Source organism: Rhinoderma darwinii, chromosome 6 (assembly GCF_050947455.1).
Source record: "Rhinoderma darwinii isolate aRhiDar2 chromosome 6, aRhiDar2.hap1, whole genome shotgun sequence".
In the NCBI taxonomy this organism is placed as follows: Eukaryota; Metazoa; Chordata; class Amphibia; order Anura; family Rhinodermatidae; genus Rhinoderma; species Rhinoderma darwinii.
In genome coordinates, this window is record NC_134692.1 from 125,618,892 (window position 1) to 125,635,984 (window position 17,093).

At 43.6% G+C, this 17,093-nt stretch overlaps 1 protein-coding gene across 1 annotated transcript in view; it reads left to right on the forward strand.

The window, feature by feature from the left end:
* Window positions 1-4,754: 4,754 nt before the first annotated feature.
* Window positions 4,755-17,093, forward strand: part of FAM20C (FAM20C golgi associated secretory pathway kinase) — a 131,490-nt gene continuing 119,151 nt past the window's right edge. Inside the window, exons 1-2 of the mRNA XM_075830273.1 lie at window positions 4,755-6,161; window positions 11,264-11,451. Of these exons, the coding sequence (XP_075686388.1) occupies window positions 5,614-6,161; window positions 11,264-11,451 (736 nt within the window). The 5' untranslated portion in view covers window positions 4,755-5,613. The remainder of the gene's footprint in view (window positions 6,162-11,263; window positions 11,452-17,093) is intronic.

Consider the following 17,093-nt stretch of genomic DNA (forward strand, 5'->3'; position numbering starts at 1 on the left):
CCGAACATGATGAGAAGGCACCGAAATGCCCACTGTAGCTAAGGACAACTTCCTGGCAAACACTCGCCCCATGGGCATAATACGACCCGCAAACACCAACAAACCCAACAACGATTGAATCTGCTGCAACTCCAACTTACCAAGGCCATATCCAATGCGGTACGCAATTTCTCCACCTTTTCCGCCGGAAGGCAAAAGACCATAGCAACCAAATAGATTTCAATACCCAGAAAACACAACACCATCACCGGTCCCTCCATCTTTTCTTCAGAAAGGGGGACCCCAAAACGCTGAGCAAGAAATTGAAAGGACCTCAACAAAAACTGACACTGCCCCGAGGACGCGGGCCCTACAAACAAGAAATCATGAGTCACCGACCCAGAACCGGTGAGATCCCGCACCACCCATTCCAGAAATGAGCTAAACACCTCAAAATAAGAACAAGAAATCGAACAGCCCATCGGCAAGCACATGTCATAATAGAAAAACCCCTCCAAAGCAAAGCCCAACAGGTGAAAACAATCCGCATGAACTGGCAACAAACGAAAAGCGGACGCAATATCAGACTTGGCCATAAGGGCACCCACCCCCGCCCGACACACCAAGTCGACTGCCCGATCAAACGAAGCATACGAGACCGTCGCCAAGTCACTGTCAATCCCATCATTCACCGACCGCCCCTTAGGATGAGACAGATGGTGAATCAGATGGAACTTTCCAGGCTCCTTCTTAGGAACCACCCCCAGGGGCGACACCCGAAGATTAGGAAAGGGCAAAGCAGAAAATGGGCCGGCCATCCGGCCAAGCTCAACGCCCTTTTCCACCTTCTACCTAATGGCGGATGGAAACTCCTCCGCTGACTTCAAATTACGCGACATAACCGGGTACGCCTCCGCAGTAAATGGAATAAAGAACCCAAAACAAAAACCAACTCTAAGCTGGGCGGCTTCCGCCATCTTGGGATACCGGCTTAACCACGGGAGCATCGCAGACACGTGCACCGGCGTCCTCCCCTCGACCAACACCCGCAGGGCGGGCGACCTCCGCCACCTGACGAGAGCACCTGACCGCTGCGTGGGTGCCACCATACGAGGAGCACTCGTGGCGGAATTTAAAAGAGCCATAAAATCGACAGTGTCCCTCATTAAAGAGCCAACAGGCCCCCGCTCTACGGACACCCCCAATCCCCCTGCCAACCCCGCCCCCACCGGAAGGGGAAGAGGCGGGTGCGGCGGGCTGAAAGGGCCGCTGCGCCATCATCAAGCGCAACCAAACATCAGTCGACCTTTGTATCCCACCCCACCTCAGGCCTTCTACGCCACCATGCGATTTATACTCACTAAAAATAGTGTCCAAATAGACAAACAACTGCCCCACACACTCCGGCCGAGCCTGACTAAACATCCCCCCCAAAATAGCAAAGGCCTGCACCCAATTATTAAATGACTGCACGACCCTAGGCTTACTCAACACACCCCTCTCAAGTCTAGGCTCCTTATAAACCGTCGGCGAATCGACAGACAAAAGAGACCAAATATCAATGTAAGCATTCTTCCCGATTTTCTCACGCACCTCGTCAGACACATGCGCGCCCAAGGGAGACACACTACAAAAATAAGAATCTCTGAAAGCAGGGACCGACGGAGTGGACATAGAAGTGGACGCCTCCACCGTGGACCTCGCAACTACGACCTGCGACGACGGTTCCACGGGCAACGACACGGCCCCTGCCACCAGAGATTGCACATGCATGTTATCATCATTCCAAGCCCGAAGGCAGGCATACTCACCGTGTCCAGCATCAGACGCACCTCCAGGCACGGACGAAACAACTTCAGCCGGGGTGGCCACCGGGGCCACCGAAACCACATCTGGCGTAGGGGCAGCGACCCCTGCTACTCCAACCGAGGATGCAGCACGACAACTCCTGCTACTGCTCCGGTCCGCCCGCCAACTATCCCGGGGGACGACGGATGACGATGAATCAGACGGAGACCGCCTATACCGACGAGAATGACGACGCCGATGTCTCCGCGACCGACTGCGACCGGACACATGGCGCCGCCCCGACCCAGCCCTACTCGCCCCGTGCCTGCTATGGGACCGATCCCAGCACGCTGCACCTATGTTTGATGCCGACACTGTGGCCACCGCTGCCAGCCCAGGCAGCACCGGAAGCACATCAGGGGGAGGGGCCGCCACCTGACGTACCACCCGCCTAGCTGACTGGCCCAAAAAGAAGAGCTCCGACCCCTCAAAAGAGCCATCATCCCCCGACTCTTTCACCTACTGCCCCCCTGCCCTTCAAAACCCCCCACCTCTCTGCCTTCTGATGCCAGGAGCAGCGGCACGCTCCCAGCTGGTGAAGCAGTTGCCACCGCGGAGATAGAGGCCGATTCCAGGGCCTGCCTCACGAATCCCCTCCCGTCCAGTGGGCGGGGCCTAAGGCCCACCACCCCGGTGGCTCCCCTGGTCCCCTGTGTCGGGAGAACCACATCCTCCACAACGGCCGCCGACACCCCCGTTCCCGGAAGCACGGGCGCCGGAGGCAGCACTACCGACGGGGGAGGGGGCGGAACACCTGTGGCACTCGCAGCCTTCGCCGCCGGCCGCACCCCACCAGAAGTGGAGGGAGAGAGCCGGACCGGTGGACGAGAGGCACGAGCCGAACGACGCCACCTGGCCACAGTTAAAGGAGCCGACACAGCTGATTCCTGTAGCAGGGACTGCAGCCAGTCACTCCCTTCAGCAGCGATAGTGGCGCGCAGCGCCCGCAGCATCTCCTGACGATCCATTCCAGTTGAAAAATCCAGGAAAAGGGGCCGCACAACAGGTAAGCAGCCCCTATATATCTTTCCCCATTACCCTAAGCCCACCCCTTCTCCTCCCCTAACGCCCCCTACCTAACTCTGACTCACCCAAGTACCGAGGAGGGGGAGGGAGCCTATTAACCCTCACTTAACCCCTTGCCTGCAACAGTCCCTGGCTCAGCGGCTATATGCCTGTGAGCCCCCATTACACACTAGGCTCTCTTAAAGGGAATGTGTTGCCAGAAAAACATGTTTGTTTTTTTTTAATTAAACATTTAGTGTGTAGGTGATTAAACATTGTTCAAATTTTTTTTATTTTTTTCACGAGTCAGGAAATATTATAAATTAGATTCTAATTTATAATATTTCCCATTGCTGGTCACTAGATGGAGCTATTCCCAAAATTGCAGCATTGCAAAATTGGGTAAAAAGCCCTCGCTCTAGTGAGCTCTCAGCATCCCCCCTCCTTTATCCTGGCTAGTGCCGGGATAAACGAGGGGTTTGAACGGTCTAACCTCCTACACTGTGTGTTGCCATTTTTTGAGCTAACACACAGTGTAGTAGGTTTACATACAGTAGTAAACGTACACAAACACGAACATACATTGAAATCTCTTACCTGCTCCTGCCGCCGCGGCTCCCTCCGGCCCGTCCGCTCTGTCTGCTGCCGCTGGTCCAAGTGCACAAGTCCGGAAGCCGCGACCGGAAGTAGTAATCTTACTGTCCGGCCGCGACTTCCGGTCCACAGGAAAATGGCGCCAGACGGCGCCAATTTCAAATTGGACTGTGTGGGAGCGGCGCATGCGCAGTTCCCACACAGACGGCGTACACAGAAGTGGATGGGACGGGAGCCGTTCGCAGTCCCTATGGGACTGTGGCTGCCGTATTCCATGTCTGTATATGTCGTTAATCGACACATACAGAAATGTAACAAAAAATGGCAGCCCCCATAGGGAAGAAAAAGTGTAAAAATAAGAAAAAGTAAAACACAAACACACAAATAAATATAAACGTTTTTAATAAAGCACTAACATCTTTAACATATGAAAAAAAAAATTTGTGATGACACTGTTCCTTTAAGACAGGCTCTCAACTCTTCTTGAGGCTGAGCTGCAATACCAGACACAGCCTCTAAACAAAAATGGTGCTATTTCTGGAAACGCAGATGCTTTTTCTAGTTTCATACAACCCATTTAACTTTGTTAAACCCATAGTTGGATTTGAACTCAGGACACCAGTACTAAAAGACAAAATTGTGTGTGTAGATAGATAGATAGATAGATAGATAGATAGATAGATAGATAGATAGATAGATAGATAGATAGATAGATAGATAGATAGATAGATAGATAGATAAATAGATAGATAGATAGATAGATAGATAGATAGATAGATAGATAGATAGATAGATAGATAGATAGATAGATAGATAGATAGATAGATAGATAGATAGAGCAAAAGAAAGTCTAGAGCAGCACCATGTAAGAAAAAGTAGATAGTAGATAGATGATAGATAGATAGATAGATAGATAGATAGATAGATAGATAGATAGATAGATAGATAGATAGATAGATAGATAGATAGATAGATAGATAGATAGATAGAATTATGTCATTATGTATTTCAAAGACTCCCCATAATAAATGGTAACATGCTCTGTTATTCCCCTACCCCCCAGCTTTGCCAGCCTGTCCCATTGTTATATAAATCATTATCATGGACGGATCTCTCCTTTGCAAACCTTTGAGAATCTGACGCCCTCTCCTTGCCCTAAGTGGAGCTGCAGAGAAAAAAAATCTATCATGGGAAAAAAAAGAAGAGGAGAAAAAGATTTACTTTTGGTCTCGCTCTGTCCTGTTACTATCACTGTAGCATTTATTTAGCCAATCTGCTATGTGTGACGTGTAGAAGGACGGCTCCATGGCTCGCTCATAATATTTAACACACCCACAGAAGGCTGGAGCTGCAGCATTGCTAGTTCTACCAGTCTACTGCTTTCAGCTGAAAGAGGATTTCAGTCTGCACCTGCCAAAGACCTACCCTTCTCCTTTTCACCTCCATTCTGTCCTTTTTCTTTTCTCTCCCCCTTCCCGGTACTCAAGCTGACATGAACCAAGGAATCAAATGACTGCCAAGAAGCCAGCAGCACAATCCCGGCTCGCACTCCCTTCTTTGTGTCATATTATTCCAGCTTGTGTTGCAGAAATGTCCACAGGCAGCCAAGACTGCTTGGATGCAGGATCAAACAGACCTGATTTGTGACAGCACACTGGATCTTGGTGCCTGAAGAGATCTGGATCTTTACTAGAACTTACCCTACGCAAATGGTTCTGAAGAACTGGATGGTCCTGCCAAGGGGTCAACTCACCGAGGATGGGAAGCAGAGCTGTGTCTTATCCAGCCAAACATTCCGGATTGTTTTATTCATCTCATAAACCCATGCTTTTCCGCTGCTAATATCCTCCTCGCCTTTCCTATACATTCCACGGTCTCTTCCAATCTATGATCCATCCCTTTAAAAAAAAAAATTCCATCCCATTGCAATAAGGCTGCACCGAAACTCCAGACTCCTTTTATTTTTTTCTGATTTTATGCTGGCAGAAGAAGCGACAGAGAGAAAGATTTTAATTTATAACTAGATTATTATTATTATATGATGTGGTAGATTTAGCGCAGATTACCTGGTAATCTGAAAATTATTTTCTATAGGTTCATTTAGCTTTTTCCGTGAAAAAGCTTTTTATAAGTTTATTGCAAAAGAATAAAATAAAAAGTAAATTATAATTTAATAAAGAGTTGAAGATGAAGATGATATTAGTTCGCAAGTTCAGGGTGTTGATATTGATGGTGTTCTTGATTGCTTGCACAATGCATATTATGATAGATCTACTACCAAAGCTGGAGAAGAGAGCGACCAGGAGTGATGGAGAGGTAGGATGCTCCTGCGCTCACAACCTCAATGAGGACTGGGGGAAGCAAAGACCCAAGAATACCGCTGAATCAGGGTGGCCTAATAAACACACGCTGAGGATCCTACAAGACTTCAGCAGTGACCCCAGCTCCAATCTCACGTCACACTCGCTAGAGAAAATCACTGGAATAATCGACAAAAATGACCCTTTTAAAAAACTGGAGCAACGTGAAAATGTCAAAGACTTGAACAATAAAGACTTGATCCAAGATGGAAGTATAAAGAAGCCCCAGCCTGGGCTTGGGTACTCTAGGCTGGCTGCCCTGTTCCAGCATCCGCTATATAAAAGTGCTATTCCTGACCTCACGGAATACGATGTCTTGTTTAATGTGAATAGTGACATCAGGTTTAACCCCAAAGCTGCTGAAAACCAGGAATGGTAAGTGCCGAAATATTCGTTACATTTAATTTACTATGTAATCATCCCCTATATTGGTTATTTATTAAAGCAAAAGTCTATTCAAACCCTGTGAATTTAGGAGTGACTGCTGTTATCTCTGAATTTTACATAGGAATGCAGGAAGCTGAGATATGGGGGGTTGTTTGGCAGGATCCTCATTCTGGTGATTTTCTTACCCTATTAAAATAGCATAGTTGAAGGGTTAAAAAGTCCAAATGAAGCCACTACTCAGGAGGAGAAAATCGTAGGTAATTAACCATCTGCTCTGATTACAGTTAACCCTGAAATCTCCACCCATCCCCATGCCGCACTCACAGGGGGTCTGGAAGCTGAGATATGGGGAGATGTTTGGCTGGGTGGTTACTTACCAATGATGTTCTCTCCCCAAACTAATGCAGGATCCATTTGGACTGATTAACCTTAACCCTGCTATCTTAGAAGGGGAGAAAAAAAATCCCTAGTATAAGGACTCTGCCAAACATCTTCCCATATCTCAGCTTCTAGACCCCTGTGAGTGTGGTAGGGGGATGGGAGGGGATATCACTGCAGGCAAATCTACATTTTCTGTATTTTATGGAATTACTGATTAAATATCTATATATAAATATTATCCCTAAAAATAATAATAATAAATAATAATAATACCTTGTATCTATTTCCAATAACATTGTTTCCACTATGATCATCTCACATGATGTGAGACAATTTAATCTACACACTTTGCATTATGGGATTGTATTTGTCTCATTCAGAAAAGGTAAGTAGGTCAATCTCAAAGGGGGGTCGGTGCTAGCCCTGAGGAGAATATGGAGTAGATTATTATATTCATCTGGCCATCCCTCTACTGACCAATTGTGCAACAGATCAGTTAACTTTAACCTTTATTGTCCCTGGGGAAGAGTCCAGGTAAATAAGCTCCTAGCGAGACTGATAATATTTCAGAATTTTGCCAGTCTTTTTTAATTTTTAACCCAAGCGTATCGTTATCTTTGATTGTTTAACCTTTTCCAGGCCTCCTTGGTAGAATGAGAGTTAATGTGACCCCCAAAAAAAAGAGCAATTATAGTAACAAAACAAGTAATAATAGAACATCAGGTCGACTGACTGTAGAACAACAGCTCCCTCTTTCATGCAAGCTGACACCGTATTGTCTGGAAGGGCTGCATTGTACTTTTCTATGCAAGAACGAGATAATTGGAGGATACAAGTCTTAATTAGAGTCATGGGCAGATCCAGTACATACAATAAACCATTTATCCCACGACAGGTACTGCCCTAGAAATGGGACCAGCCTGGGCGACTAGATGGTCTTTGATGTCCCATAGCCTTGTTATCTAATGCTATAACCCGTTCCTATCATCTCATATAGAGACATTATTTCGATATTTGCAGCTGCCACTTCTCCAAGTCTTTTTTTTCCAGCGTGCTAATGGCTTTTAGATTATAGATGTGTAGTAATTGGAAATAGAATTTCAGCTGTTAGCTCTTAATTGCTTTTACCTACAATGCCCTGAAGGTTAATTCAGTCACTCATTGTTAAAAGGGAGATATTTCCCATCTTGTATTATATGTAGCCAAGGGCGTAGGTACCATAGAGGCACCATATGGCTACTATAGGGCCCCTGGAGAGAGGTGGCCCAGCCCAGGTAGGCTGTGCCCCTTCTTTTAATGGGTGGTGAAAACCTGTGCATAGGTCTTACAATGTTAGTAGACAAGGGTGTGAAGAATTAACCCATAGAATTGGATTTGGGGGCAAACAATTACCAAGTCCTCCTGTTCCAGCTGTCTAGGGCTATAGGGGTGTTAACCAGCAGCGGGGAAGGGGCACAATTTAATCGTTGCTATGAGGTCCCCTGCCCTCTATGTACCTTCCTGACAAAATCTTTATGTAGTAGGATGAACGATTTGCAGGGGGTGTTATAATTATTATTTTATTATATTTTGCTAGTTACAATGTTTATTAAACCCAATAAAGTTTAAAAATCCTAAAAGACAATAAAAAAGTAACTCATAGATAAAATACAGGTGTGTGTAATCTAAAATTCCTTTAATTCTCAATGTCCGTAGTCATCAGGTTCGGCGTAAAGCTGGTCATTGATGTATCTATTTTGATTTAAAGGGATGTATAATATTTAATGATGGATTGAAGGTTTACTTGAAGTATCTTCTGGCTTTTCATTAAGACCCTCACTTAATGCTGGAATGATGTAGATATCTACCAAGTGCCACATCCCTTCATCAGTGCTTAGAGTTGTATCAATATGTCAGACGGTCTCCCATTGAGGTCAATGAGAATGTGATGAAAGATATTGAAAGATAAACCTGTACGTTAACAATAGCCAGTTGTCCTATAAACAAAATGGAAATTGATGACTATTGAAAAATTGTGAACATGCTTGATCATTGAATTGGGATTGATCACTCTCAGTGAAGTATCATTGTCGATCACCAGATACACATCGACGATCCCATGATCCCCATCAATGATTAACCAAAATTCAAAAACATTTATGATAAAAGATGAAGGAATTTTAATTGGTCATTACTGGTCATTTCAATACCATTGATGTAATAAATAAGTGTATCCTAATGATAAAACCATTAGTTCTAAAAGAGATAGAACATTGTTGAAATAATGTAAAAAGTGGTGAGACTAATCCTGGCTGCCTGATGTGTCCTGAAGAGCAGATGTAACAGCATAAACCTTGTTTATTAGAAGGGTCCCCTGACAATGAGATGATTACAGACTATCCCATTGTTGGGACACTAAGTGATAATCTGTAATCTGTGGGGGAACCTGCAGCAAGTGTTCAATTTCCCTGCAATGCCCCCGCAGGAAAATTGAAGCATTACACGGTTATCATTGAACGAAGTGAGGTGTCTATGTCTGGACTGGCTAATAGACGGGACCTTCTCTCTTAACTCAGAATTTCCTAATAGGGCATTTGCAAAATATGGCAATTTTAATAGGGGATATCCCAACAAAATACTTTGAAATTGGATTATGGAGTGAATGAATTTTGATTGCATAGGTAGAAATATTTTTTATGACCATACTCACCTAATAATTAAATAGGGACACTTTATATCAGGGGCCTACTTATAGGAGAGAGGGCCTATATAAAGGATAGTCATGGAGCCACCCATCCCAGTGTTGGTTCACACAGATATAGCCCTAAAATAAAGGGGCTAGAGGACAAGGGGCTTTTGGGTGGCATGATCCTTGGGCCCTCATTTAATGAGTAGGAACCATGATCAGGTTCATACTTCTTATGAGGAAAATTGGTGGGACCCAATTGCTCTACCCCCTAATCCCCTCCATGGACTCACTAGCCATACAGATTGCCTTAAAGATTGTTCATACTCTTATAGGGTAAAAGAGTAATCTTGTTTACTTTTTTTTTCTCTTTAGCCTTAGTATTATTGATTTTATAGAGCATTTCATGCTTGCAAATCCTGGAATAGCACACAATGTTCTGTTTATTTAGACACCTTGTTTCCAGAATTTCTGCATTTCCTAAGGGAATTCAAAGCCAACACAGAGTTTTGTAAAAAGTCGTAAACAAAAAATGGATCTTACTTTAAAGGTTTATGAATGAGATGTGCACAAGGTCCGTTATGGAGTCAGACAGTATCCTCTGGTCTATAGCACTAACTGCTGTAATATTTGGAAGCCTCCTATATAGATGGGAGAGATAAAGTTGTATTTGGGAATATGTTTCCCAAATACAAAAACTCATGGGAAATTGAAAGAAAATTGCTTTACTGTTTGCATGACCTTTCCATTGTTCTATATTATATAATATCATAGTTATGTTAGTAACCACAATAAGAGGAACTTAGCTTTTATATTGTGGTTGTAATTTGCGGTATTTTTTATTTTGTTATGACTGAATTATTAGAAAAAGAGCTCATTATTTTGTGAAAATGGTTGTAAAAATATAATAAGGGGATATTATGTAAAATTGTACATTCATTGTATAAATTATATGATCATATTTATAAAGCCAAGTCCCCCCCCCTCCCTCACAAGTCCCAAGTCCTTCTCAAAAAGTTCTAGATTGCTGAGATCTGGTGGCTCTTCTGTTGGGTCCTCACACTATAGAGTTGCTTTAGTGGTCGCTGCCTGTAACATGGAAGTAACAATTTCTTGCCCTAACGAATAAAATATTCTAAAGGTTAAAAAAAACAAAAATATTTGTTGATCCTGCAGATTCATTATTTTGTTTGTCTGTAGTGAATTTTACTGGTGACTATCTTGCTATTTCCAAGTCACAGGCAGACACCTGGTCTACTAAAGCAAATCTAAAGTGTGAAGCCATTCCCCAACAGCAGCGTAGACCACAGATTCCTGTGAATATAACCTGGGTGGTGACTGAGGGAATCCAAAAAATTTTAGGATTTAGAATAGCAGCTCTAATGCAACCTTTGAGTCATGAGGCTTCGATGTCTGCCAATTGCCTTAGCAACTGGTCCATCTTCGGCCTCCCCTGCAATGTCTTCCAATGTCAGTTAAGCTGCCATTCTAAGTCACTGGAGCTGAACTTTAAGACCCCAGTGTCACCAGCTTACATATATGTTTAATAAAGGTAACCTGTCACATTGGACATACAGTCCACCCTGCAAGCAGCATGTTATAGAGCAGGAGGAGCTGAGAAGATTGATATATAGTTTTGTGGGAAAATATTTAGTTTAACTCGTATTATATTGATTTAAATATCTGCTCATTCCTGGTTTAGGAGTCTAGTGGGCGGTCTTAGTGCTTAATGCACACTCACAGAGAGAAGGCTGTCAATCACTGAGTAAGACCGCCCACCGGACTCCTAAACCCAGAAGGAGCAAGGATTTAAAGGCATATAATACAAGTTATACTAAATCTTTTCCCACAAAATTATATATCAAACTTTTCACTCCTACTGCTCTATAACATGCTGCCTGCATATCAGACTGCATTTTCAATGTGACAGTTCCCTTTAAGGCTTCCCTTTTTTATTTTTAGCCTTGTCCATAGATTGCAAGCATTGAGTTTCTTCTGTGCCTTCCATGATTTAATATTAGGAATCTCACCTTTCTAATCATAGGCAAAATGTGGGGAATGAAGCAAATGAGGCGGAAGAATTCTTACCTACTGGAGAAGTTCATGTAGACTCCTATCCAAACTGGTTAAAGTTTCATATTGGAATCAATCGGTACGAGTTATATTCCAGACAGAACCCAGCTATAGGAGCCTTACTGCTGGATCTTAGCAGCCAGAAAATTACCAGTGTTGGTAAGTGATCTATATTTTATTACATATTATACATACATTACACGCAATTGTTCACTTCTATGTACTTAAAATGGTCATTTCGGAGGTGTCTATGAGGGGGCTTAAAAAAAAAAATGCTTAGTTCAACCAATATGGTCAGGTTTTGTAACCGCTCTGATATGAGTGGTCACACTCATCCAGGACAATGTTTGTCCACATCTTTACAATAACTTGTAGCATAGAACGGTGCCCATTCCTCATGGGCCACTTTTTCGGGGACTGCCATTCCTGTGAACCAATTAAAAGTCTGATTTGGTCTTGACGTAACAGAAGGTGGGTTTATTTGGATAGAGCTCTCTTGAAAATTGTCCAATTAGTGCTCATAATGTCCGACTGTGTAAGGACACATCGATGGACAAGGAAAATGGTAATGCCCCATTGTTAACTTATTCATAAATTTCCAGGAGGAATAACAGAGGAACGGAATAATGCAGAGTTTTTAGAAAAGATACTCTAGAATTGTTACTTCATGGTGAATACAAGTATTTACTAAAACAGATATAAAGTTGGAGATTAACTAATATTGTCACCATCATAGATCTAACATGGACATTTTCACTCAGCTGTCCCACATTACTGAATAACAAATATGCCTAGATATACAGGGATACTTCCCCCACAGTTTTACTTATAGAAGCAGTAATGGAAGCCATAAGGATTTTCTCAAAACATTCGCAAAACCACATATAATAATACAATTTTAATATCTCAACAAGAGACGACGACGCAAGCACATTTTTAATTTTTAGGAGAATTAATCTTTTGAAGGGATTTTCTGGTTTCATTTTCCAATGCCCTATTAGGGAATTTTTAACTGATATGTGGTGGTCACCAATGGATTTTTATATACATAGTCATAGAGTTAAATGATAAAATTCTGTCTGCCTGCTGCCACCACTAGAGGGAGTTCACTGCACAGTGATTCATACAGCTTGCATTGACCTCTAAATTAAATGCATATGCAGTGAGCTCCCACTAGGGGCATCAGAAATAATTGTATCATTTATCTTATAAACAGCTCAGAGGGAGTTTTTAAGGTACTACAAAACCCCCCTTTAAGTGCACCCTTGGTCCCCCATTCAGGACCCTTGTCTATTAGCCTGAACAGATAAAAGAGTGTCTCTCACTCTGGAGGACTCGACATGAAACACACAAACTATTCATTTCAATGGGAACTGTGTAATGCTTCATTCCCCCTGTGGAGGCACTGTGGGAAAAAAACTCTTGCAGCTCGGTTACCACACAGATTACTGATTGCAGAGAGTCCCAACAGCAGGACAGCCTTTGATCAGCTTATCATCCGGACATCCCCTATAATGACTTGTGGGAAATAATACAGGCAGCCTGGAATACATAGCAACCCATCAGGCAATTACATTCATTAGTCTCACTTGCACTGCACTGATGAGATATATGTTTTGTTGCCATGGTTTATAGCGCCATGCTGCTATATGATGAAATAATCTGTGAATTGCTGATACCAGACGTTCAGCGTTCTGGCAGGTGTTGTCATATACTCATATTCTGCTATTTGTCACATCTCTACACCAACATGTTTAGCTAAATGGCTTGGCCTCTGCTTGTCGTAGCCGCCTATCTAGAATGCCTTGTGTAATGTTATACTTAACTTCACCCTTTGTACCCATCGCCGCTGAGCTTTACCTGTGTTTATTTCCCTCGTCTGGGAATTTTGTCATTTATTGACGTGTAGTGTGAAAGGGAAACAGCAATCTTGGAAGCTGACGGGTATCGTGGATCTGTCTAATACGGACTGTTAATAACGCTGATTGAATAAACGAAGAACTTCGCTGTGTTGTTACCCAGCAGGCAAAATGTCCAATTTGTATAAATTCTCCTTGCTTGCATTATAAAGCTTCTAGTCTCAGCCCATATGTGATTACATAGAAGCCATTCCTCCCTTTAGGGTCAGTTCACACGAAGGGTAAATACTGCAGGTTTTCCGCAACGGATTTAGTTGCGGAAATTCCGCAGAATAATACAGTAGTAGCAAAGTCGACGATATTTGAAGAAATCTCATCCCCTCGCTGCGTAAATGATAAGCGGAAAAAATTCTTAGAAATTGACCTGCGGTGCGTTTTTTTAATCCGCATCATGTCAATTGTATATGTGTAATCGCTGCTTTTCTGTTGGGGAGGTAAAACCTGCAACTAATAGAAAATGAATTCTGTGCTTCTTCGTCCTGGCCGGATTCCTGGGATGACATTTCATCCCATGTGACCGCTGCAGCCAATCACAGGCTGCAGCGGTCACATGGGATAAAACATCATCCCGGGAGGCCGGGCTGCAGGACATCAGAGGGTAAGTATGTGGTTTTTTTTTTGTACATTTTGCGATTTTTCGCAGAGGATAATTTGGTGCGTTTTTTCGGCCCGGAATTCCCTGCGGACGCCAGGGCGGATACACTGTGTACCTTTATACAACTCTGTGTGAACATACCCAAAAAGAAGCACTCCCAGCAAAAATGTTTTGTGTTCCCTGCTAGTAATTGAGTTGGCATAAATTACACTGTAGTTAGGAAATTCACCGATGGCATTACCTTGTATTTTCAGCCTCCGTTACGGGCCACTGTTCAGTCACGTGACCCACCGGTCTGACTAACCACATCCGACTAATCAAAACCTACAGCAATTGCTGTGTGAACCGGAAGTCAGTTTCTCTTCTTGTGTGGGACTTCCGGTCCCACACAAGAGAAGCTGTAGGATTTGGTTGGTCAAAACAGGGGTTACATGGCCAAAGCGACAAGATAAAGCCATCTAACTAAAGTTTAGTTCTTGCCACCTTAATTATAAACACCGTGGCCCAGAACATTTCTGCTGGGAGTGTTTCTTTAAGGCCAGGATCACACCCGCAGTTTTTTTGGTGGAGTATTAGACTCAGTTTTGTACTTTCAGCCACACACAGGAGATGACACAAAAGAAAAAAGATACATCATTATTTTCTTCATACCTTTCCTTCCTTTTGATCCATTTCTGACTGGCTAAAAAAGCTCAGCCATAGGCCCCATGGACACGACCGTAAATTCGGCCCTAATTACAGGCCCTGTCAGTTCTTTTGACTGTGGACACCTTTCCGTATCGCTATGGATGGGTGTCCGTGCCGTAGAAATGTACTGGCAATCATGGAGCATGTCCGTTTTTTTCGTGTTTAATGGGCCATGCTGCCAATCGTGGGCCGTGATTACGGGCACAGCTGTGGGCCTAAAACTGCATCAAAAACTGCATCAAAACCGCATGTGTGATCCTGGTCTAATATATGGTAAATGCGAGATTAAAACGGTTGTCCCCGCTAAGATTTTTTTTTTTCAGAAACAGCGCATTGTGCACAAGTATTGTCTAGTATTGCAGCCCAGCCGAACTAACGTGAATAGGGATGAGCTGCAATACCAGAAACAGCCAATAAACAAGTGTGGCGCTGTTTATGGAAAACCAGTAAAACCTCTTATGTTCCATTTGCACAAAGTGAATATTTTTTACAAAAATGAAACCTCATCATACAGAGACAACTGCTGTCAGTAGTGTTGTAAGCAGTTTAGGGGAATCAAAAACCGAGGTATGGCCACATAGTAAAATCTTGGTGTGGTTCCTTTTGGGCCACACTACTATTTGCCATCCCATCACCCCCACTTGTGCACAACTTCAAATACATGCAGATTATAGCATGGAGTCTAGCATCTTCGCAGCCCCAAATCTCTCTACCCCCACTTGAGATCAGAAGTGTGATCGGTGCAGTATTTTCCATAAAGGGGCCAAGAGGGACATTTATGGTATATCCACAGGATATCTCATAAATGTCAGATAGATGCGTGTCCCACCTCTGGGACCTGCACCTATCTCTAGAACGGGACCCCCTAAAACCCATTCTAGCTTTGTCTGTTATCGCTACCTCCCGGTCACGCTGTTTCCGTAACTCCCATATAACTGAATAGTAGTTATGGAAACAGCGTAGCTCGTATGCTCTGCTGCTTCCGTAACTGCCATTCACTACTATGGGACCTACGGAAACAGCGTAGCTCAGCCAGTTATGCTGTTTCTGTAACTCCCAACCACATAGTCAGGAAGTGCCCGGGAGTATCCATAGGATATGTCATAAATGTCCCTCTTGGGAAAACCACTTTAAAGAAGTTGTCCGGTTTCTGTTGTTATTCAGTGGGAACATTCATTGTTGACTTCCAGTGGATAAAATTCTGTCCTGGTCATGTGATGTACAGACAGGTGCACGGCTCGTTACAGTACGTGTATCAGAGCTGTGTCTTCTAACGATCCCAGCACCTGTGTGTCCATCACATGACCATGGACAACAATTTATCCACTGGAAGTAATCAATGAACGTTCCTACTGAATAGCAATCAGCAGAGATCTTGAAAACCGAGAGGAATTACTACAGAAAGTAAATTGGAAAATTGTATAAATTCTAAATACAAAAAAAATTACATTACTTTGCGGTAACCGGACAACCCCTTTAAATGCTAAATGCGGTGGCTGTCCACGTCCATCAGCGGCCGGCCGTGCCCGTAATCAGGGACCTTGATTACAGGCACGGTCGGGTGCAGGGGGCCTGACAGAATACATGTGGCTTAACAGTCGTATTTGAGGGTTGTAGAGGGATTTCTGGGTTTGTAGCAGTTGTATTGTGGTAGAATGGGATCTTTGCTTTGGTAAAGGAAATTTCTATCATCACCAAGAATCATAACAGCAGATAGAAATGAATGACAGTCACATGAGGACTAAGAACGACATCCTTATCATGTCACTACACTGCTTCCTCTATCTGGTTATCGGCTCCTTCTCTGCAATATCATAAACACACATCTTGCTCAATAAAATGTTAATATCAAACAGCTGCTTTCCGAGGGAACGTGTCCACATAAGCGTCTTTCCAAGATGAGTCACTGTACACTGGGAGAACAATACTTTTCTATATGCTGTATGCATAGGTTAAACTGGGGAGGTTTATTATGTACAAAAATAGTGGGGAGGATAATGAGATATAGCAGAGCTGAGTGTGTTAAATGAAGCAGGGCTGGGTTTTGGGTATGTGGCATAGCACATTGTCTTACCATGATATGAGTCAACCTACAAGAAAAACTACTGTATTATCTCAGCTCAGAACTATCATAATCTCTGAAGGGTAATTACAATCTTATAAAGTGAAAGCTCGCTAGGATATGCCATCATTTTATGACTGGTGGGGGTTCGACATCTAGGACCCCCACCGATCCTGAGAATGAAGGAGCAGCCCCGTCACTATTTTTCCCTGCACAGGAGCGCCCCTGCCAACCACCGTGCTGGGACTGCTGAATGCCTCCCTGGTAAGCGAATTGGGCTGGCTGGCGCTTCCTGTAGAGCTGGGTGTCCGGGCGCCGCTGGCCAGGGAAAAGTAAGAAGAGGAGGCTGCACTAAATTGGCACTGCCGCTTCTTCAGTCCAGAGGCGGACTACCACCGATTATAAAGTGATGGCATATGCTAGGGATGTACCATCACTTTATAAGATTGCAATAACCCTATAAGCAATGCAGTCCCAAAGAGTTTAATGACAAATTCAACAACACTACACCTGTTTATATGGGGTGTACATTGAAGAG